This window comes from Scleropages formosus, chromosome 4 (assembly GCF_900964775.1).
Source record: "Scleropages formosus chromosome 4, fSclFor1.1, whole genome shotgun sequence".
NCBI lineage: Eukaryota > Metazoa > Chordata > Actinopteri > Osteoglossiformes > Osteoglossidae > Scleropages > Scleropages formosus.
In genome coordinates, this window is record NC_041809.1 from 13,733,848 (window position 1) to 13,757,711 (window position 23,864).

Consider the following 23,864-nt stretch of genomic DNA (forward strand, 5'->3'; position numbering starts at 1 on the left):
CAATGTTCAGTGTATATCATTGGTAGCACATTGTGTGATTTATTCACACCTGGATGACAATTTTCTTTTTTTTTTAATTAAGCCTTTGGTTTAGAGGGGGTGCGATGACACAGCGGGTTTGACCTGTGCCTGCTTTCTGGTGGATCTAGGGTTTGATTCCCGCTTGGGGTGCCTTGTAACGGACTGGCGTCCCATCCTGGGTGTGTCCCCTCCCCCTCCAGCCTTACACCCTGTGTTGCCGGGTTAGGCTCTGGCTCGCCGCGACCTCCCTTGGGATAAGCGGTTTCAGTCAGTGTGTGTGTGTGTGTGTGTGTGTGTGTGTGTGTGTGTGTGTGTGTGTGTGTGTGTGTGCGCTTTAGAGTTAGCATCTGTATTAAACATGAGGCAGATAATCTCTGCATATGTTCTGACTATATTCACATTGTTCATACACACTCAGGTACAGGTTTCAGTACATTTGCTGGTACCTTTTCTTTCTACCTGGAGGGACAGTGTTCTATGTAACACGGGTTTCTAGAAACACTTGAAAATGGGGAAATAAAGGAAATTGTCTGTAAATTATAGATTTCTCAAAATTTATCAGACACTTTTCTCCAAAGCAACTTACAATGTTAAGCTGGGTAATTTTACTGGAGCAATTTATGCACTTGGTGGTGGGATTTGAACTTGTAAATTTAGGCTTCTGAGGCATCAGTTCTAACCACTGAACTGATCTTTTCGTTTTGCAGCATAACAGTAGCAAAAAATGCACATATTATGTCATCATGTTTGTAGTCAGATCGATGATGTTTACAGGCTCAGATGTTTTACTAAAATGGTTTGGAAACTTGTGTTGGGACCTAATGCATTGGTACATTAAGTTGTAATCACAGCTCTTCTTTCAGAAATATCAGCTCTTGTTAATGATTAGGGTAAGAATTCCAAGCTTACTTTGTGAAGTAGTTTCTAACATTCTATCCCCTAATCCTGCACAGTCTTATGCAGCGGTTATCAGTGCAGGAAAACGTAAAGAATATCACCAAAAAAATACATAGTATGTATGGTTATAGGCTGAGTGCTTTAGAAGCTCAAAAGTACCCCCTACTGTCAGCTTTTGGAAGTCGCAGTAAAGCCAAGCACAGCATCTTTAAAACATGCTGATATAGAGTAACTAGCTGGGTCTCAAAGATATCATATGTGCATGTCTTATTTGTTTTTGTTGCTCGCAGACCACGGACAAGGACACTGGGAATTACAGCAAAAATCAATACAGATTAATTATACCCCCTACTAAAGACGGCCAAGACCCCTTTGTGATTGAGAAGTACACAGGAGTTATTAAAACGGCTATCATGTACAGGAACATGCGGCGATCGTTTTTCACAATGGATATCATTGCCACAGACGATTATGGCAAAGGTTTGAGTGCCAGCGCTTCGGTGGTGGTAAGTGGGCCTTCCAGGAGAAATGCAGGTCATCAGTCCTGGCCCTGGAACTTTTTCTTCAGCAGATATACTTCAAACTATATATCCCATGAGATTATGACACTAAGATGGATAGTAATATGTTCTATTGTCAAAGATATGTAACCTCACCCCAAGTAAATTTCCCTGTTAATTCTGAATACTCAGAGGCTTTTTATTTGTACATTGTTACATTTCCTTTCCTGAAAATCTGCTTGTAAGCTGCACAGTTGTAGAACAAACTTTTCCGTAATGTCAAATGGGAAAATAACGTGTACCAGTGCCACAAGAGCTTCTAGAACAGCAGGAGGAAAATATAACTGAAATTTCATCTCAGAATCCAGAATATCAGAACACACCTATGAAGATAAATGACAAGTAACACAGTTACTGACCTATTCATAAAGTATCATTCAACACAATCTCACCACTTATTTTCAATCAACACCTGGCGAGTGGAAGATTCCTGCAACCTATCCAGGAAGCACAGGGCATGAAGCAGAGGACACAAGGGAATGAACGAACAAATGTTTAAATCTGGTCTACTCTGTTTTTCTGCCCTTTCTATTTTGATCAGCAATGGTGTGAGTGGCTGTGCCTTTGTACCAAAATCATTTCTGTTTAAATCTATTTGTTCCTAACTGTACTTTTTCTGAGGAAGTCAAGCCAACAGATAAAGGGCTTTATGTGGACGCTGTTTCACTAACTCCTTTTTTTTAAATAATCCAAGACTCTCATAGACTACAAATGTGCAAAACCACACAGTGTTTAACCACTTATTAATTTTAAGGGGAGACAATTTCATGAGGAATGCATTAAGAACTTGACTGCAAAGCATATTAGGAGTTCTAAAGTTGCTTATTTCATTTTAAGAATAAGAAGCCATTAAATTAGCAAATGGTGTCAAGACGATGGAACCGGTGTTCACCGTGTTGGGCTTCAGGAGAGCATTTAACAAGAGAAAACTCTACTTTTGATTAGGAATCTCTGCCTCCGACCCGTTAAATAGCATGGAAGCCATCAATCCTGTTCATTGTGCATTATATTTTGCGTTGGAGTACCATCACTGCGGTTTGTTGTGTTTCGGGTAAGTATATTGTTGCTACCGCTTTTCCCCGTCATGCATTCTTGTTGTGTAGTTGTGCGGATAGTCAGAAGCAATCGGTTGTGTGTTTGTGTGTCGGTGGTATTTTTATTAATTTGTTTGTTGAATTGTATTTTGCAGTTTGTTAGGGCGCATGTAAAGCTAAAGAATTCTGTGTTCCATAGCGTAGAGTGGGCGTGGCTCCGTCAATCAATTAATCAGGTCTGCTTGTTTTTTTTTTTTTTGGTCGCCATTTTTGGAGCAGTTTTGATTTAGATTAGGAATGTCAGCTGCTTAGAAGTAGCCTGGTTTAAATAACAACTGGTGACCCATAGTGGCAGCGATTACAGCAGCTTCTTGGTGCAAAGACTCAGGGTGTAAAGACAAGGGAGTCTACCTGTGGGAGTCCACCGAGGAAGCGTGTTCCGTGAGGGATGTTGCATCAAACATGTGAACCATTAAAGTTGTCTACGGCAACCGAGCTGTTCGACGTCACCACCACCGGAGACCTGGACACTCCTGCTGCTCCAGTAACCTGGTTTATCCTCATCTCTCAAACCCTCCATCCTGCTTTAATTTCTCCATGGGACTCTGAAACTGCCAGTCTGCGATGAGAAAGGGTGACTTCATACCAGCCTATGCCTCCCATCTCTCACTGGCCCGAACTGAAACCTGGATCACCCCAGGCAACACAGCCACACCTGCAGCTCTCTCCACTAACTGCTCTTTGTCTCACACCCCTCGTCCCTCTGGCAGAGGTAGAAGCACAGGCCTGCTCATCTCGCCCTGGTGGGAATATTCTGTTCTCCCTCTCCACCTGCATAATCTGTCCTCCTTTGATAGCATGTTGTCTCTATCGCTGCCCCAATCACTCTTGTTGTGGTTGTTCTTTATCACTCTCCTGGCCCTCTCGGCTGCTTCTTGGATGACCTTGACACGTTGTTGAGCTTTCTCCCAGGGGACAATGCTCCGTTGATTCTCCTGGGTGACTTCAACCTGCATGTCGACAACATTCATGCAAGTGGCCTTTTGTTGCTTTTACAGTCCTTTGATCTCTTCCTGTCCTAGTCCCCTGCTACTCACAAAACAGGCAATTGTCTTGACCTTGTATTTTCCCATAACTGTGGCTGTTCTGTCCTCTTTGTTACTCCTCTGCATGTCTCTGATCACTTCTTCGTCTCCTTCCAACCATGCCTCGCCACTAATCCTTCGCCTTTTTCTGCACCCATTCTCATCTTCCTGCTTTGCTTCTGCCACACTGTCCACTTTCCCTTCTACTGCACAGTTTTTGGATCTGTCAACAGACGATGCCACTAACATTTTCCTCTCCACCCTCTCTTCCTCCCTTGACTCTCTCTGTCCACTGTCTGCCAGACCAGCACGCCCCAGTGACACCCCATGGCTGACTGATACATTACGTGCTAACAGGACCAAACTCTGGGCTGCAGAGCAAAAATTGTGAAAATCCAAGACTCGCTCGGACCTGGATGCCTATAAACAACTCTTAGCTACTTTTCACTCTGCTGTCTCTTCAGCTAAAACTACCTTCTACCACAACATAAACTATACTAACTATAAAACCACGCAGACTCCTTGCCACCATGTCATCGCTTCTGTGTCCTCCGCTGCCCCCTCCTCCTTCTTCTTTCACTGTCGATCACTTTGCTTTGTTTTCAGAGACAAAGTCAATGCAATCACAGACAAGTTCTCAGCAACACCCTGCCCGGTTCACACTGGACCTCCCTGTGAAGTCATGCTCTCCAAAATCAAACCGCTCTCCAAATCTGAAATCTCTGACCTCCTGATATCACACAGAGCCACCACCTGCTCGCTTGATCCGATCCCATCGTGACACCTACAGAACATCTCACCGCAACTCCCCACTTTTATCTTTAAGATCATCAACTCCTCGCTCTCCTCTGGCTGTTTCCCAGTTGCCTTTAAAACTGCTTCATTTCACCTCTGTTAAAGAAAACCTCCCTGGATCCAAACTCGGTTCAAAACTACAGACCAATCCTCCTCCTCTTCTTCTTGCCTAAAGCTCTAGAGCAGGCGGCCTGTGATCAACTATCTGAATTCCTCACCCAGAACCATCTCCTTGATGGATATCAGTCTGGTTTCAAAGTTGGTCTTCCTGTCACAATTTATCGATCAAACTGGACAACTCACTCATTTTGCCTACCTCCTCGGCTAAGAGTCTGTGAGTGACGATTGACTCAAGTCTATCTTTCTCTCAGCACATCAAAGCCACAACCCAGACCTGCAGATCTTACCTCACAACTGACTCTGCCCAACTACTTGTCCAGGCCATGGTGACATCCTATCTGGACTACTAGAACTCTCTTCTGTGTGGCCTCCCCGCTACTGCCATCAAACCTCTGCAGCTGACACAGAATGCTGCTGCATGCATCAGTAGAACTACTCTTGGCTATTTACAAGACTTGATTAACCGCCACACCCCAACTAGACCACTTTGCTCATAAACTTCTATTCACTTGGTGGTCCCGCTGACGAAAAGTAAAGCACGGAGGTTCTCAGTTCCGGCTCCATTGTGCTGGAATTACTTCCCCCTCTCACTCAGAACTGCAGAAACTCTCTCTACATTCAAGAAGAGTCTGAAAACTCACCTTTTCCGGGCTCACTTCGCCCATGAGCTCTCAAGCTCATATATGGTTCAAATGTTCGTGCATCATGACTTTATTATCATGCACAGATAAGCCTTTACCCAGCCGCTACTCCTTTATTGCATGCAAATGTTTGTGTACCTTTAATCAAAAAAAAAAAAAAAAAAGGTAGGACGGTGATCAGGATAGTGTATCCTGAGTTTTGCGCAACTACTCGTGCGATGAACATTGGTGCATAAGGTGGAAAGAAACAAAGTAGGTTTACTTAAGAATGACATGTCTGCAGCCATGTCTTTCTTTCTCCTAATGTAATGCAAAAATTATATTTTCTCTGAGATGTACATCACTTTGGAGAAAAGTGTCTACTAAATGAAGAAATGTAAATGTAAAACTAAATGTGGCTTTGAATCTCTCTTTATAGATCTCAGTGGCAAATCAACTCGATATGCAAGTGGTTGTTTCTAATGTACCACCTACTGTGATGGAAGAGAATAAAGAGCAGATAATTGGGTAAGTAGGGAGTCTTAATTGTATGCCCCTGTATGTGTAAAAAACTTCTCTGTTTGATTTCTGACAAATTCAATGCGTGAGAATACCACACATTACATGGCACTGAGGAAAACATTTATTCAGCGTACTGAAACCTTTCGTCGAAGCAACGTATTCAATTCAATTTATTTTTACAGAGCGCTCTTCTCACACAGTGACACAGAGCGCTTTAACACAGGCATAAGGTAAGAAAAACAGATACAAAGAAGACAGTCGACTAATGGCTACCATAATGAAGTACTTTTATGGGGCTATAAGTATGCCTACTGGCCACTGAGGAAAGGAACAAAAACTCCCAACTGAAGGTTGAGGGAGAAAAAACCTCTGAGGGTCCACAGGCCAGTGGCTGCCCACCCCTCCTGGGCATTCTAGATAAGTAACAATTGTAAGCCAGTTTAACAAGTAATAACGACATTGTTGCTAAATGGTCTGATCACATATCATGTTAGGTTTGTGTACTGAGCCATTTACAGCAGCTATCTCCTTCTTTACACATGGGTAATGTATGCAGGAATAGTTGCAGGTAAGTACAGTGCCTTGCTCAGGGGTACTAGAGTGAGGGCACCTTGGTTCTTGCTTAAGGATTCAACAGTGGAAGCATCCTTGAAGTGGAAGGCGGTGATTGTAAGCACTACTCCACTTGCTGCCTTGTTCTTTTACTATCCAACACCCTCAATCAAAGCAACTTCTAATTTTACCCAACTGTTGAGTTTTATATTTTACTGTTACAATTCAAATTAAATACACTGCTGATAGCTACCACTGTTTGCGGGCCTCATTTTCTTAAAACACTACTTGTATAAGGAGAAGTTGATAGGATATTCAACCTAAGTCAGGCTTTTACAACAGTTGTTCAAAGTGCCATGGCAATGCAATGTGTGCATTAGAACAGGGAAAGATTTCATGTGGGTATGCATAACCATATGCCCATTGCCTTCTGAGGTCTGCCGTGTTCAGGGCACTGCCAAATTGCTGTGTTGCAGCTTGACTCTGTCTGTCTTTGTGGTCTAGACTTGCAAACAAGCTGACACACAATGTCAGGGGCATACGAGAGCAGTAGATCCCAGTCACTTAGGGTCTGGCACTGTAGCCAAGATTAGCCACCAGAACAAGGGCCTCGGCTGCGGGGGTGGGCTATTTATCTTGGTTTTCTCCTCCTGAGGGGAGGCCCATCAATCTAAGCCGGGTAAACCATTTCCCTATTTGACTTGGCAGACAGGAAACCTCCCTTCTTGGAGGACACCTGCTGACAGAGTTTTAAAGGCAAGGGCATTGCTTTTACAGGGATATTGCTTTGGATGCTGCATTTTTACATGCAGTGTTTTGGCATTTCCATTTATAAAGCATGTAGCACAAAGGAAAAAAAAATGTAGAACAGCTCTGTAGTGTTAGTCATACTAAGTAAACTCTGTCAATTATGAACATCAATTATTGCATAACAGTAGAGGGATCAGGATGTGGTTTATGCAAATATGAATGTCAACTAATTTGGCTTACAATCACATTAAAAGACAAACAGATTAGCTGTTAGACCGCAAAAAGTTGATTACCTTGTGATTAATAAAAACTGTCAAATGATTAACAGATACTCTAATACTACTGGCATAGCTGGTAGCATAGTGATTAGAGGTACTGCCTTTGGATTTAAAAGTTGCAGGTTTGATGCCGGGTTCCGGTTGTAGTATCCTTGAGCAAGGTACTTACCCTAAAATTGCTCTAGTAAAAATGACCCATCTGTAAAAACAGGTAAATAACTGTAAGTAACTCAACAGTGTAAGTCACTTTGGAGAAAAGTGTCAGGTAAATGAATAAATGTGCTATGTGCAGAAATGCTCTTTTTTAGTAAAACAGTACTGAGCACTATTATGTTTAAATAATTATTAGCAATAAATTTTGATCTATTTCTCTAAAAAATGAAATTCTGTAAAAATCATTTGAAATTCTGTTCAGTGACATTCTACTTGTATAACTGATTTTGTTCTGTGTTCTTGAACCATATGTATCACATTTGCACTTTGTTATAGCCAAATAATCATTCCTTTGTTGAATAAAATAGTGCTTGCATGTAATGCCACATTTTGCCACGAGGAATATTTATTTACATTTATTTAGCAGAATAAATATTTCTAGACTCTGTATTTCTGCATTCCAGGATCTTGGAGCGCTATGTCCAGGACCAAATTCCAGGAGCAAAACTAGTGGTGGAGTCCATTGGGGCACGGAGATTTGGTGATGGATTTGACCAGGAGGATTACACCAAGTCTGACCTAATGGTTTATGCCATTGACCCCACAAACAACAGACCCATATCCAGACAGGAACTAAACAAGTGAGCACTACTCAACATTTTCTTATCTTCTCATCCCTCCTCAGGTGGTCTTAAATTCAACAGATGTTTGGTATTAGCACAACCAATAAACCTGTCACTCCTTATTAAACAGTGATCTAATTTCTCAGGGGACCCAGTATAGTAACTGCTATCCATTCAGTGAAGACTGAAAAGAGCTCCTCACACATACACAATCTTGTCTTCAGTGTTAGTCCCCACGTAATAAATGAATTTGGGAAACTGCAGTGTGAGCAAAACATTGAGCCTTCTATACCAATGAGCTTTCTGTGGCTGACTGGCAGTGCTGACTTGTGGTGTCAGTTAGTAAAAAGGAAAAGTGAACCAACAGATGACTCACTTCAATAGGATGCCCCAGTATTGTCTAGGGACACACTTAGTTCATACTATACACCTTATGTCCCAGCATTTTTGCAGCTGGATATGGTGCATAATAAACTTCACCCACAAATCATGCCAAAATTACCCAATCTCAGTTAAATGAAAAGGAAATATCCTTTAGTTTTTTTCTCCTTTTTCCTTCAACGCGCGTCCGTGTCGGACTCCCGTCCGGACACTACACCAAGGCTACATTAGCATGATTAGAAAGCTACATGAATTTGAAAAAAACTTCAAAGTTTAAATCTAATTCTTATTTATTTATTTACTTTTTTTTATTTATCTTAAGTGATCTTTCTTTCTGCTGTTGTTGTTCTGAGGGCTGTCACACAAAATTTAGTTGTATTTCAACAATGACAACAAAGTATCTCATGTACTATATAGTATATTATTTCATGTGGTGAGCCCAGTTTTAGCTGTTGGCATATTTTAATTTCTTTTGGAAGTTACTAACAACATCAGTAGCAATATTTATATATTTTCAAAAACATAACTGGAATTACTCCATAATCATATGGAACAAGGACACGGACAAAACGTAGAATGACCTCACGTGCAGAGTGATGTTAAAAGTGCACTGTGCAGACTGCAAGACACTTGGAAGTGAAACAGGAAACACGAGACCAGGAAACACACACGATGTTTGAACTACGGTGAACAGTGAAACGCTACTCTCTGAGTATGGCTGAAACACCGAGACGTGAAGAAATACCGGACTGGAACACTGGACCAGGACTGGAGAACAAGAGGCAGGAACTGACAGGATGGGCACTTGGGACTGGAACATGAACACCGAGGGAACAAGAGACTACTAATCGCCACCAGAGCACAATGGAACCGTTTATTAAGAATCCACAATCGGTTCTGCTCCGCTTGCTCCTTTTATACCTCCGTGTCCTATGAGACTGTGAGCTGATATGAGGGTGTTCTCTAGCGGCACTGAGTGGCGCCACTTCTGACCAGGAGGGGCAGTAACCCCGTGGGACGTGACACTCGGCTTGTGGGGGAATGTATAGCCAACTGCAACAGCTGCTGGCGATAGACCTGGAGGTGGCGAGGAACAGGCTCAGAAGTGCTGGTTTGTATGGGTTAGCCTTTAACCGAGCGCATGGCCCACCTCGCGTCCCCACTTCTGTTTCCTCTCCCTCCGCCGCCGTCGCTGCTGCACTAGTGGAATGGTAATTGTGGAATGAGATTGGTAATATGCCCTGAAAGTTATTGCTTTACTGAGGGAGAGCTGAGCTGCTGCATGGGCACGCACCACCATCTTGCCCCCCCCATATCAGTGTCATATGGATAATTTTGATACATTTTATTCAATGTTCTGCTTATATACTGTATGACTGTCTTCCAGGTTTTTAAATGGAAAGCTGCTGGACATCAATAAGGATTTCCAACCATACCTGGGTCAGGGGGGACGCATCCTTGACATTCGCAGTCCAGACATTCTGGCTAGTGTCAAGAGGGCAGCACAGGCAGTTGGCTACACAGAGGGGGCATTGCTAGCCCTTGCTATCATCATCATCCTCTGCTGCATTCCTGCAATTCTTATAGTCATGGTCACCTACAGGCAGTAAGTGTTTCCCCTAACAGCCACAAAGAAAAGAGTAATATCTACATAATCATGTCAAACTCTGTAAGCTTGGCTTATCTGACAGATTTGGAAGGAAATTGATTAATTGCATTTGCTACAAATATCTTGGCTTCTTTTTTTCTGATTGCTTTTGCATCATATTTTACACTGCAAGGTGGCACATCATAATAAAGAATTACCTAAAATGTTCATGCAGATAGAGCAGGAAAGCGGGAAAGCTGTTTTTGTGGAAGGCAGACATGGAAAAGACAAACATGAAATCCTTTGAAGGCATTTGCTCAGATGGGCAAGTGTGCCATTAGTTTTTTTAAACAAAAGATGGGTTACAACTGTTATACTGAGTTGGAGATACACAGAAAATTATGGCCATTTGGCTTACACTAAATGAAAAAGGTGATTTTAAGTGAAGTGCAATATACTAAATTTATAGTCATTCTTATCAAACTATTTAAACGAATTGGTCCATTTATTTGTCAGTTACATGCCACTGCAAATTAATTTAACAATAAAGGTAACATAACTGGATATGGTTTAACAGTACAACTCTTGTGAAGAACTCAAACAAAATAGGATGAGTTTTATGATAATATAGCTGCAGTCTCTGAAAATCCTACTTTAATTTGTCACACTTCTTTCTGGTATAACAATGAATAGAGGCATTTTTTGTAAATAATTAATGTTAAGTGGAGACCATAGGAAAAAAAAAAAACAGCTTCCTGGTAGCTTAGAAAAAGCCCAAGGACATCTCTCGGTATTCTATTTTTGTAACAGGATTTAGACTGAATTTCCTATTGAAACCAACACTAAGTTTTTTTTTTTTCCCTCTCTTTTTTCTCAATACCATACGTGGAAGTAAAGTGATAGGGAACACTGTCAAAGTCTGAGCTGAAAACTGAATATTTTTTAAATGATTTATATGAATAATGCAACACTTCACCAAAACCAGTTAATTTTAGAATACAAGCTTTCAAGTACCCAAAAAAACTTAAACAATTGAATTCTCAATTCAGTGATGTTTCCATTGTTCTCTATCTTAACAATATAAAGTACTGTATTGCTGACTTTTTCTTTTTCTGTTCTTTTTTCCTCACAAGGTTCAAAGAGTAAGTACATAATTTCTAATTATTTTAACTTAAGTTTGCTTGCTTGTATGGAGTACATCTGTGAATATCTTTATGACCTTTGAGACTGGCATATAGACCTATAGATTTTTGTCACAGATCAAGGAACACTTAGTATCAGCAGTTAGTAAGTATAATTCTTTGTAAATTATAAATGGTGGCACAGAAATGCTAAAAGACTCATTTTAGATACTGAATATATCATGGGGTATTTGTTTCATTCCCCAAAGGCGACAAGCAGAGTGTGCAAAAACAGCAAGAATACAGATGGCTCTTCCAGCAGGCAAGTCAGCTGGGGGCACGACCAGCAATCTCTATCAAGAGTTAGTAGACAACACCATGTAAGTGCCCCTTTCTCTTAAATGTGCTTTCTGTAAATGTTTTCAAATACCTAAGTGGTTTGTTTTCACTAATAATTAAAAGAAATAGAAACAAGGAAGTCAGTCTTTATAGTGACATAGATGTTTGTTTACACACACACACACATTTCCTGAACCGCTTGTCCCATATGGGGTTGCGGGGAGCCAGAGCCTAACCCGGCAACACAGGGCATAAGGCTGGAGGGGCAGGGGACACACCCAGGACAGGACACCAGTCTGTCACAAGGCACCCCAAGCAGGACTCGAACCCCAGACCCACCGAAGAGCAGGACCCAGTCCAACCCACTGCACTACTGCGCCCCCCTCTGATGTTTGTTTATGCTGATTTAAATAAATATATAACAGCTAACTGCTTTATAAACGGTTTATAAAAAACATCACTGCACAGTATGGCATTATACTGTGCTATAAAGAGTTGTTCTAAAATGATACCACGAGCTGCTATTATGTTTTATATGTTCTACTATAATGGGGGGTGCGGTGGCGCAGTGGGTTGGACCACAGTCCTGCTCTCCGGTGGGTCTGGAGTTCGAGTCCCGCTTGGGATGCCTTGAGACGGACTGGCGTCCCGTCCTGGGTGTGTCCCCTCCCCCTCCGGCCTTGCGCCCTATGTTACCGGGTTGGCTCTGGCTCCCCGCGACCCCGTATGGGACAAATGGTTCCGAAAATGTGTGTGTGTGTTCTACTATAAAGAAAAAAGATTTTGATACTACACTTACATATTAATAAAGATGTAACTTGGTGATTAAACTTATTTCTGCTTACTGGTGATTAACATGAACCACACAGTGCTTAAAGAAAGAATATGTAAATCTCAAAATATAAGTAGAACACATATAATGGGGAAAAAAGAAAAACAGCAGTAACCAATTTAAAGATATTCCTGTTATATTAAGTGTTAATGAAGGGTTTCCCTTCCAAGGGATTGGTGCCTTACAGTGCAGCTTTACTGTCATCACTAAGCTGAATTGCATTTCTAAAATCAGTTTGAAAGTTACATGTTTCTGTTATGGAACTGTTAGGTGCTTTTAGTCTGTGTTAAGTTTCAGGATCACAATTTTAATAGCAGTATCAACTTGCTTACTTACACTGGATTTCCATTTAACAATTCGCCAAGTTTCTTTAGTTTCTGAATAAAAGTATATGTTTACATTATAGTTTTGTATTATGACATAGCAGTAAATTCCAAGAAAATAGAGTGTTTGTAATTCAGAGAGTTTAAGTTAAAAAATAAGAAGGCATTATTTTCATATATATCCAGATTTTCTTGATCTCAAAGCCACATCGGCTTATTCTTGAGGTCCATCTTTTAATTACAGGAATTCATTGGAAGTTTTACACACACACACACACACACACACCTTCAGAACCGCTTGTCCCATACGGGGTCGCGGGGAACCGGAGCCTACCCGGCAACTCAGGGCGTAAGGCCAGAGGGGGAGGGGACACACCCAGGACGGCACCCCAAGCGGGACTTGAACCCCAGGCCCCCCGGAAAGGAGGACCATGGTCCAACCCACTGCGCCACCGCACCCCAGAAGTTTTACATATTTGTCATTTTCCATATCCTTGCTTTATATTTCTAACCCACCTGTTTATCTTCTGTGGTGTTTATTTATCACCATTCTTTGGATTCAGATTTCAGTAAGTAGCTTTCTCTATCCTTGGTCCGGAAAGGTGACATTGGCAACGTTTTAGAACTTTCTCTAATGGAATTTCACATTCACAGTCTTGTACACTTTGGGTGTACCTCATGGCATAGAAGTAGTAGATTTATTAGTTTTAATTTGGACAGAATCAGTTGTCATTTTTGCCAAAAGTTGTGTAATCTTGTCCAAACAGCTGTTCATAATTGGTAGAAATATGTTAGACATACTAAGGATGAAACTCTGTTTTTCTACATGTATTTTCTGTACCGACCAAATAATACATTGAAATCCATATAGTTAGTGTATTCATTAAGGCATATTAAAGGGGAATTCCACCTAGAAATAGTTTCATAATGAATATGTCATAGGAATTTGCTATGTGCGATTTCATTCGTCAGATTGGCTTCATCAGACTACATTTCCTCAAGACATAGAACAAATGTTCCATTTCTTACTTATTTCAATATCAGCATATTCCATCTCTGTACTTATCAGCTTTTGTAGGTAAGGTTCTCCAATACGTCATGTTTCCAATCCTCTGTGTCTGATTAATTGTTTATGCTATGAAAAGGAAAAGCATAGGTTACATGATGATGATAAAATTCCTTTAGTAGCTCACAGGGACAACATGTTATAGTTGTGGTGTCTTTAATATGGAAACTTCTCTATAAAAACTTAATTTGTGTCTCAGCTATGTTCCATAAGGACAGAGGAGATGTTTCCTTGCAGTGAAACCCTCTCCTTTGCTTCTTCCTGTGCTCCTCATCTTCTTCCTTTCACATATTTCTCTTCTTTACCATTTTCAACAAAGCAGGAGAAAGTCTGTGATAGAAGAAGGAGACCAACAAAGATTTATAAGTACATTTGCATCACGTGCCATTGCAGCTCACAAGCAGTCAATTACTAGTGGAACATTGCACAACAGATTGACCAAATCTGCTTGTAGCATTACTTTTCTCTCCAAGAAAAATTCAGTAGCAATCCAAAATCCTTTCTATGAGGATGTGAGCCCCAGAAGCCCAGAAATGCAAAGGGTTTTATTGAGAAGAAAATGGGTGTGTATCAATTCCCCTGAGATAACAGGCCTGAAAAACTCTCTTCTGAAGTCTACAGCTGGTAGTTCAAAACATGCTTGGACGCTGCCAGTGAGACTCCACCAGGGGCATGAATCCAACAGTCTCAAACTATGGGAAGTCATTAATCCACTTCACCTGAAGATGCAGCTGTTTAAACAGGAGCTGAAAGACAGTAAAGATGAACTGGAAAGTGTAGACATTGTAGTTAGTGAAAGCATAGAGACTAAACTGACTGTCAAAGAGCAGGCAAGACAATTTGAACAGCAGGCCCTACAAGAGAGGACACTATGTCCAAGGCACAATTCCAGGATTTCCCCATCTCTTGTCCCAATTAGGAATAACAGTGACATTTTGGATCTCAGCCCTATCCATCTGCTCTCAGCCTTGCACAATCAAAAGACTTTCCTAGGACCATCTACAAGCAAGAACATGCCCACATGTGTCACCCTCAGTCAAGGTGATGTCATCTTGACTCCAACCCATAGGCCCACTCCACCAGTGCTACGTAAGTTCAGCTCCAGTATCTCCAGCTATGTGACTGTGGAGCCCTGTGAGGTCAAAGTGGAGATCATCCCTGACCCACCTGATATGTCTAGTTCTTTAGGCCCTCCTTGTCCTTCACTTTCTGATCCAGGAATATCTCATCCTTCTTCTCCACCTTTGACCCTTCCCCTGAATTCTGGAACCCTCCTCCACCTTCTCCACCACCTCTCCCCTCTTTTTCTGCTAGTCATCCATCTCCATTCTCTCCATATATCCTTTCCCCACTGCCCTCAGCATGTACCTACCCCTCCATTACTGAAGCCAAGATCTCAGGGAAAGATCTTAAGGGAATTCTGAAGATTCCCACAAATCCCACAATGCAGAAGAGTCAGTTTCTGATACACACAGTGTGATAGATGGAAACATAAAGGAATCGCCAAGTTCCCTGAAACCACACATGTCCACTGTACCATTTTCATCTGGACCAGGGCTTTCCGGGCAGCAAACACCAGATCCCAAGGGAATTTTTATGGTGGAAGACCTTGAAATGCACTTTGCATCTCAGGCCACTCTCGTGTAAGTCATTTCCCACAGTGCTTCTTCCTGTCCTGCAGTCTCTTCCTCCATGCACTCCTGTGTATTTTTTCTTCTCTCAGGTGTGTTTTTAAAGTCTTTTTTTTTCCAGGTTTTTATAAGCATTATTTTTAATGAACACAATTTCTAAATATGGATTATCTAGTTGTATGTGTTTTTCAAATTGTTTAAGCTATTTTCTTGTCAAATGTCTACAACATAAACCTAAAATCCCCTATTTCAGCCTTGGAATGACAGTGTTGTGTTTTTATGTTTTAATTTAATTAAATGTTTAATGACTCATGGACTGTTTTTCTTCTTGACCGAAGAAAGCCTTCTCTTTCAGTGCTAAAGTTGTCAAAACTTGAAATGTTCCTCACAAATGACCAAGAGCTCCTGGTTTATAAAACAATGCAAAATATAATATGTAATTCTTGTTTTCAAGCAATGTAAATCTGCCCACACTAGATAAATTTAAGGGATACTTCATTTGCTTTAAAAAGTAAAAGTGTTATTTAGGGTACATAACCATTTGAAAAGGAGCCTCTTAGAGAATTATGGTAATTAGCAGCTCTTTGGAACCACTAGCATTGTGTCAGCTAAATTCAGTGTGTTCATTGTACTTTAGCAATGATCATTTTGTCAGAAAGTCACATATTCATAAAGACATTACTCATTGTCTCATGGATGTGTGTCCACAACTCCATACTGGTGCTGTCATTTTGTTTCATCATATATTGTTTAATATAATATAAAGGTACATTCATCAATACATGTCATGCCTGTCTTTGTCCTTTACTTTTGCATCATGCCCCTCTGCTTTGTCTTTGTCGCATAATCTGTTCTAAGCTCTACTGTCTAAAACTATTGTTTTATACACACACACACACATTTTCAGAACCGCTCGTCCCATACGGGGTCACGGGGAACCGGAGCCTACCCGGTAACACAGGGCGCAAGGCCGGAGGGGGAGGGGACACACCCAGGACGGGACGCCAGTCCGTCGCAAGGCACCCCAAGCGGGACTTGAACCCCAGACCCACCGGAGAGCAGGACTCTGGTCCAACCCACTGCGCCACCGCACCCCCTATTGTTTTATAGTTCACGAAAAATAAATAATATTCTGCTTTTCTTTGTTTTTCTAAGCATGCAGTCTTGTCAGAGTTTGTACACAGTATACCACATTATACCTAGTTAGACCGATGACAGTGAGGAAAGTAATGCTTGTTTATTCAAAAATCTCTAGTATCCACAGTATGGGCTGCAATATTGACAAGTTTCATTCAATTATTTTAAGTGCATTCATTTACTTAGCAGACACTTTTCTCCAAAGTCACTTACAGTGGATACTATGTAGTGTTACTAGCCCACACACCTTTTTCACCAAGGTGATTTACACTGCTAGATGCACGACTTACAATGGGTCACTCATCCTTACATCAGTGAAACACACTCTCTCTGTGTCACTCACACACTATGGGGGAAACCCAGACACAGGGAGAACATGCAGACTCCACACAGACTGAGCAGGGATCAAACCCACATTCTCTTGCACCACCCAGATGCTGTGAGACAGCGCTACTCACTGTGCCACCATGCCACCTTGTGTAGCATGGTTGTGTCAAAGGATAAATTACCAGCACTTTGCAGGAGTACACACAGGCATGTCTCATTTGGCAAGTGTGACATTCACAACAGGAAATGGTTAGGTGAATAACATTAAAATATATCACCACAATGATTGTCCCGTCCTGGGTGTGTCGCCTCCCCCCTCCAGCCTTACACCCTGAGTTGCCGGGTGGGCTCCGGTTCCCCATGACCCCGTATGGGACAAGCGGTTCAGACAATGTGTGTGTGTTAAAACAATCAAATCTCTTTTATTTTCTTTTGAAAGGAAAAATCAAGTTGGCCTCAAATGAAATTATATCAATTTATTTTTTAAAGATGACCCAAAGATGCATTTAGATGCATTAGGGTATCACTCTGGAAAAACTGAAATTTCATTCAGTTGCTCCTTTTTGTTAACCGCTTGTCCTGATCAGGGTTGTGGACGTGCGGAGCCTATCCCAAAATCATTGGTTACAAGGCTTTGGGCTGTACACCCTGGATACCACACTGGTCTATTAGAGGGTAACAACACATATACGCTCAATGACCCATTCACACAATAAGGACAATTTAGTTCACCCAGGGTGCACCAGTTTACCTGAGCTGCATGTTTTTGGACCGTGGACGGAAAAATGAAACACCCAGAGAAAAATCGTGCAGACATGGGCAGAGCATGCAAACTCAACAAAGAGTGAGCCAAATTTGAAAGTACCCTCAAACAGCCTAGGCACTGTGAGGCAGCAGCACTACCTTCCTTGCTTCCATGTTACCTGCAATTTGACTCACCACTAAAAGAAAACAAAAATATAACTTTGTTGTGTTTAAAGGTCTGGCACGTGAGATTGAAATAATTTATGAATTTATACTGCCAGGTTTTTGCCTTCTCTGTTGTGCTAAAAATGTCACAGGTGTACTGATTTTCAAAAGATCTTTAGTCACAGCTGAAAACAACTGTTTTGAATGAAAACCGCATTTGTCTACTACCACAGTCTTGGAATTTATTGCATAATATATCATAATATGTTTTTTTTTTTTTAAATGGGGCTGAAAGCACAAATATCAGAAGACAAAATTATGTTCTTGCAGATTATTTTTGCATCATTTGTAGTGATTGCTGCTTGAGCAGTTTCACTTCTTGCTTAAAGTTCACACAAATTGTGTGTATTTCTACTTGCACCCTCTGGCAAGGTTGGACTGCATTTGTAAAACTGTGTCACACTAGCCTTCCTCTATGAGGGTAGTGTTGCTGGAAAGACTATTTTTTTTAAAGTATTATTTGGGGATGAAGTTTAATGTGAATTATGCATTGCATGCATCAAAGACTAACTCCAGCAATTTGCCTAAGGTAATAGTGAGCTTCCAATGAATTTTAATTCGAAGCTGTTATGCATAGTGGTATCAAAGGTGAGAGGACATGCATTTTTTCCTTGTCCTCTTTATTTTTTCCATAAATTTCTGCAATGTTGTTTACTATGGTATTTCTTAACTTTCAGATGTGTAAATTCAAAGGGGAGAAGCAAAACCATGACTTCTAATAAAAGAAAACTTAATTTTTTAAAATATAATTTTAGTAATTGTGGTCTTGTTTTACTCATGATTTTTATAATCTTTCTTTTTGTAGGCAAGGATATGGACGCAGAGAGGTACAGTATCAAGTTTTATAAAATAAGAATATTAATATTTAAAGCAACTGTCACATACTGAGAATCTTAAATTTTGATTGTTTGACAACTTGGGGGTGCGGTGGTGCAGTGGGTTGGACCGCAGTCCTGCTGTCCAGTGGGTCTGGGGTTCAAGTCCCGCTTGGGGTGCCTTGTGGCGGACTGGCGTCCCGTCCTGGGTGTGTCCCCTTCCCCCTCCGGCCTTATGCCCTGTGTTGCTGGGTAGGCTCCGGTTCCCCGTGACCCTGTAAGGGACAAGCGGTTCTGTGTGTGTGTGACTGAGCTTTCCACTTGTCTTTGTGTATGTTCCTCAAATGGCTGAATCTTATTATTGGTATGTCCAATCATTTTAACTTCCTGTAAAACCACTTCTTCCCTCTACTGTTTCAAAAGTATCTATAACTTCAGATGGGTTCCTTTCCATCCATTTCTAATAAGCAATCCTCTTAATATAGGTGTCTTTTATGCTCTTCTCTTTTTAATTTCTTTTCATCTTTGGCTGCAACAGCAATTGCTGAGACCTTCTTTTCTGCGACCAGAGGTATCAGACTTTTCTAATGGCGTCAAGATAGTTTATGCTTTTGTAATATATTTTTAATTTTTACATGATTTTGTTCAGCTCTATTTGATGAGTCTGCTCTTGCTGCAGCAACTCTCGGTGGAGTCGGGTATCGATCAAGGACAAGACTACTACCCACAGGATTACTACAATTATGATCATGGGTAAGTATTTTTAGATATCTTATTTTTTATAAAAATGACCAAACATAGAACAGTTTATGCTTTTATGCTGACTAACATTTATGAAAAACTGTATACATCTGTATAAATAAACATACAGGTGGAAATTCTTAAAGATTAAACATTTTCTATTTTGAATACATAGGGGGGTGTGGTAGCATAGTGGGTTTGCCTGGGTCCTGCTCTCTGGTGGGTCTGGGGTTTAAGTCCTGATGGGGTGCCTTGTGGCAGACTGGAGTCCCCTCCCCCTCCAGTTTTGCTTTCTGTGTTGCCAGGCTAGGTTCTGGTTCGCCGCGACCCTGTCTGGGACAAACAGTGTATGTATGTATTTTGAATACTCATTGTGAATCACATATAACATCTAAGTTGACTTACTGGGGCAAGTGCATGTAGCGTGCAGACGGGACATGAACACATGTTGCTGTTGAGTCCAAACACGCACAAAAAGTAAAATGACCCCACGTGCAGAGTGTATTTATAAGTGCACAGTGCAAACTACAAAGTACCGGATAGAGGTGAAACAATAAATGCAGGACAAGGAGACACACAGTGTATTCGCACAGTGGCAAAAAGTGAAACGTGAATCTGTGAGTAAGATTGAACACAGAGGGGTGACAAAATACCGGACTGTTCCAGGAGGGCCATTTGGGGACCAGGACTAGAGAACAAGAGGCAGGATTAGACAGGCCGGGCACTCGGGACTGGACCATAAACACCTATGGAACAAACTGAGGGAACTAATCATCACTAAGTGACCACAATCCATCCTCCGTCGTTTGCTCCTTTTATACCTCAGCAACTACCAGATTGTGAACAGGTGCATGGGTCTAAGCTACTGGCACTAAATGGTGCCTCCTCTGGCCCGTAGCGGTATTATCCCTATGGGTCGTGAGAGGCATTAATTAAAATATCCTGCTTTTTTAAAAATTTATAATAAATAGTTGCACAGAAAGTATACCACAGTTATAATTTGCACTGATAATGCTTATAGGAGGTTAATTTCATAAGACCTACCCACATAGCTTTCAAGTAAATGAATAATTGAATAAACATTTTAGTCAGCACTAATGTAAGAGAACAAAAGACCTCAATGAAGAGACAAGGAATTCAGTTCAGTACATTTAAGGATCTGATACACTTTTTGAAAAAAATATTTTTTTACATATTGTGCAGTTTCTGGGTAATTAGTCTGTTTCAAGGTAGGCTTTTAGTAGGTCAAAACTGTACAAACTACAAAACAACATAATATTGCAACATTTTCAATTCATTTTTTATTCTTGGTAATGATTCCAATGACAGCGACAGGTAAAGTTCTGAACATTATTTTAAGGTTATTATTTAGGCAATTTTTAAAAATGTTCATAAAAATATTTAACTTAAAGGAATCATTTTCTATCTGAACCTGAATTTTTGGGGTCAGGAAATTTTTTTGGCCATGCATGTTTCCTCTCCTTTGTTAAAACATTAAAATTACTTACAGTACTGACATGAAAATACTCTGTAGCTTGTGGCATTCTTTATTCTCCAGGTATGACCCGCCTCAATATGGCAGTCGGAGGAAGCTGATATCTCCATCAGCAATGTATGACGAGTATGGGCAGGTGGTCAGGGAGGATGATGGCTATTACATCACTCCATGGGAGCCTGAAAGACAGGTATGCCGTTTCTGAAACAATGTTATTTTTATGTTTAGAGCCATAAAACTAGTTACAACCTATATTTTCAAGCATTACAATTCTTTTTTTAATTTCATAAACATTATTTTTACATCTTAATATCAGTCCCATACAACTAATTTAACTTCACCATGCTAAATTTTAACAGTGTATATGAAAATGTGATGTCACTGTCATAGATTCGAGGCAGAGGTCGTGGCAGAAGGCAAATACAAGGTCCTGCTAGGAGAGTGGGATTTAGTGATCAGCCTCCACCTGAGGAGCTTGAAGAAACAGAACCGTCAGATGGTGGTATAGATATTAGCAGTTCAAAGGCTGCCAAGAAGCTGAAATCAGTCATGAAACTCAGCAAACTTTTAGCAGGGGGTAAAACCACTGAGCAAATTGCAAATGCATCTACTTCTGCTCTCTCCTCGTGGAAGAAAGCCAAACTATTTCCAATGTTTTCCAAAGGAAAGAAGGAGGATTATGCTAAACTAACACCTGCTGGTCATGTTGACAGCCAGGAAAGTGTGGAAGGTGACCTGATAAATGGCACTTATTTCCAAAGGTTAGATGGCAAGTCCTCTGCACGGAATAAGCTAAGCAAAGTCTTGAAACGCATAAACATCACTAAAAAGCTACAAGCAAGGAGAAAGTCACAGAGCAGTGTGAGCAGGAGTTCTGTTGGGAGCGTGAAAGGGGAATCTGCATCTCAAGCTGCCACTGATTCTGATGTTGAAGAAAGGAAGTCTAAGGTTTCAATTAGTATTACTGAAGACAGTGAAGAAGAAGTCAATGGCTCAGAAGCAGACATCAGTAACTGCAAGAAGAAGCCATCTGATGAATTTTCTGAGAAAAGCAGTGAGGCTGTGGCATCATCCACTGAAGAGAAAGATTACCTTAAAGTTGATCTAGATTGTGACGATGCAAATGAAAGCACCGTGGATTCAGATGAAGAGCAAGAGGAACACCCAGAAGATTCTGATGAAGAGGACAAGTCAAAATCTGAAGGAGATGTCTCTGATTCCGAAAAAGCATCTAAGACTGAAAAGGAGTCTGGGACAGAGAAGGAGTCAGAAGATGAGAAAGAATCAGAAAAAGAGTCAGGTACACAGGAATTTGCTACAGAAAAGGAATCAGGTACTGAGGAATCTGAGACAGAAAAGGGATTCGGTACAGAGAAAGATTCTGAAGAAGAAGATGATGAAGAGACAAGCATGGGATCAGATGAGTCAAGAGAAACAGAGTCAGTATCACAAATGTCTTCTGCTCATTCATCAGTGAGAGCTAGTTATAGAGGAACTAGTAAGAGCTCATCAGATAGGTCCAGTAGAAATACACAGTCAAGTAGGAGAAGCAGTGATGCCAGCAGTGCAACTTCAAAATCTGGTTCTCACGGGTCTTCTGCTCAATCATCAGTGAGATCCTCACTCATGGGGATTAGCAAGACTTCTTCAGTAAGGTCCAGTGAGGAAGGCAGTGGTACAGATAAAACAGCAAGCTCTGTTCACAGTAGAAGTAGTATTGAAAAGTCATCAATAGGTAGCATGTCTAAAAGTGAGGTATCTGATGGAAGTGAAAACAGTTTCAGAGATACTGTATCAAGCAATGGGAGCTACAAGTCCAGGAAATCTATCTTTACTCAAGGATCAGAAGGTACAGTTTGTGAGGAAAGTGAGGATGATGAATCAACTTCTGGGAAGGATGAAGATGATAAATCAGACAGAAATGGGTCCACAGAAGAACTGAGTGATTCCATTATGTCTAGAAGGTCTAGTGTTTCAACTGTTAAAAGCAGCAGAAGCAATAGTTCACGCAGTACAGAGGCAAGCGGCAGTGTGACTGAACTTTCAAGTGAGGATCAAGGGCTTTCTCCTATCTCAGAAGTTGATGAGGATGAACTAGCATCTGAAAAAACACCTATCAGTAGTAACCCTAGCAGGAAGTCAGCAAGAAGCAGCATATCTGCAAGAAGTGAGCAGAGCAATATAGAAAGATCTTCTGTCAATGCCAGCAGTTCTAACATTACAACCAGAACCAGTGCCAGTTCTAGGAGGAGCTCCCTTAGTAAATCTCAGGAGTCTGAAATACCCAGTGATGATGAAGAAGTTGTAAATTCCACTATGAAGGGAGATTCTACATCCTTTTAAATGGAAAATGAAGATTATGAAGTAAGATGTGTGAAGTTATTAGATTTGCTTGCATATTATCTTTCCTGCGTGTTCTAACTGCTCTTAATTTTTCTCCTTTGAAGACTTGAGAAGTTGAAGGATATCATAAACACCCTTGTAAATGTCAAAGATATTTCCAAAGACCTGGGTCACTTTTCCTCGCTTTGAAATTCAGAATAAATTGTCTTTGTAGAGAAGCTCATTTTAAAGAAAATAACTTGCAAAATTTTGTATACTGATCAAGAGTGGATATCAGAAGTCTGTACACCCTTAATGAAATTTCATATTTTGTTGATCTAAACACTGAATTCAAGACAAATCATCCCAAACTCTTTAATAAGATCTTGAAACAAACAATATTTAAGTTAAAAATAAAAGGATAACTTTCAGGGGAAAAAAAAAATAAATAAAAAAAATAAATAAATAAATAAATAAATAAAAACCATTAAATATTTTGGTTGCTGAAGTGTGCACACCTGTGAGTCTGTTTCTATGGGTTTTTAACTTAGTGCACTAGGACTTTGCTGTACTGTTGAAGTTTAGATAAATTGCAAGGTGATCTCTTGTGAACAGTCGTCTTTAGGTCAGTCCAAAGATTTTAAGTAGGATTAAGGTCTGGGCTCTGGCTGTGCTGAAAGGGTTGAAAAACAATTATATACAGTAGGGCTGCCCAGCCGCCCCTGTCCCCCACAACTTCTTCCAGCTCAGCCCAGGGGATACCCAGC

At 40.8% G+C, this 23,864-nt stretch overlaps 1 protein-coding gene across 1 annotated transcript in view; it reads left to right on the plus strand.

The window, feature by feature from the left end:
- The window catches only part of LOC108932723 (protocadherin-15-like), a 173,402-nt gene extending 149,883 nt beyond the window's left edge, over positions 1–23,519 (plus strand). The window contains exons 30-40 of the mRNA XM_029250860.1: positions 1,209–1,424; positions 5,572–5,660; positions 7,852–8,028; positions 9,779–9,997; positions 11,113–11,121; positions 11,370–11,480; positions 18,530–18,563; positions 19,078–19,110; positions 19,219–19,292; positions 20,839–20,965; positions 21,166–23,519. Of these exons, the coding sequence (XP_029106693.1) occupies positions 1,209–1,424; positions 5,572–5,660; positions 7,852–8,028; positions 9,779–9,997; positions 11,113–11,121; positions 11,370–11,480; positions 18,530–18,563; positions 19,078–19,110; positions 19,219–19,292; positions 20,839–20,965; positions 21,166–23,118 (3,042 nt within the window). The 3' untranslated portion in view covers positions 23,119–23,519. The remainder of the gene's footprint in view (positions 1–1,208; positions 1,425–5,571; positions 5,661–7,851; positions 8,029–9,778; positions 9,998–11,112; positions 11,122–11,369; positions 11,481–18,529; positions 18,564–19,077; positions 19,111–19,218; positions 19,293–20,838; positions 20,966–21,165) is intronic.
- Positions 23,520–23,864: the final 345 nt, after the last annotated feature.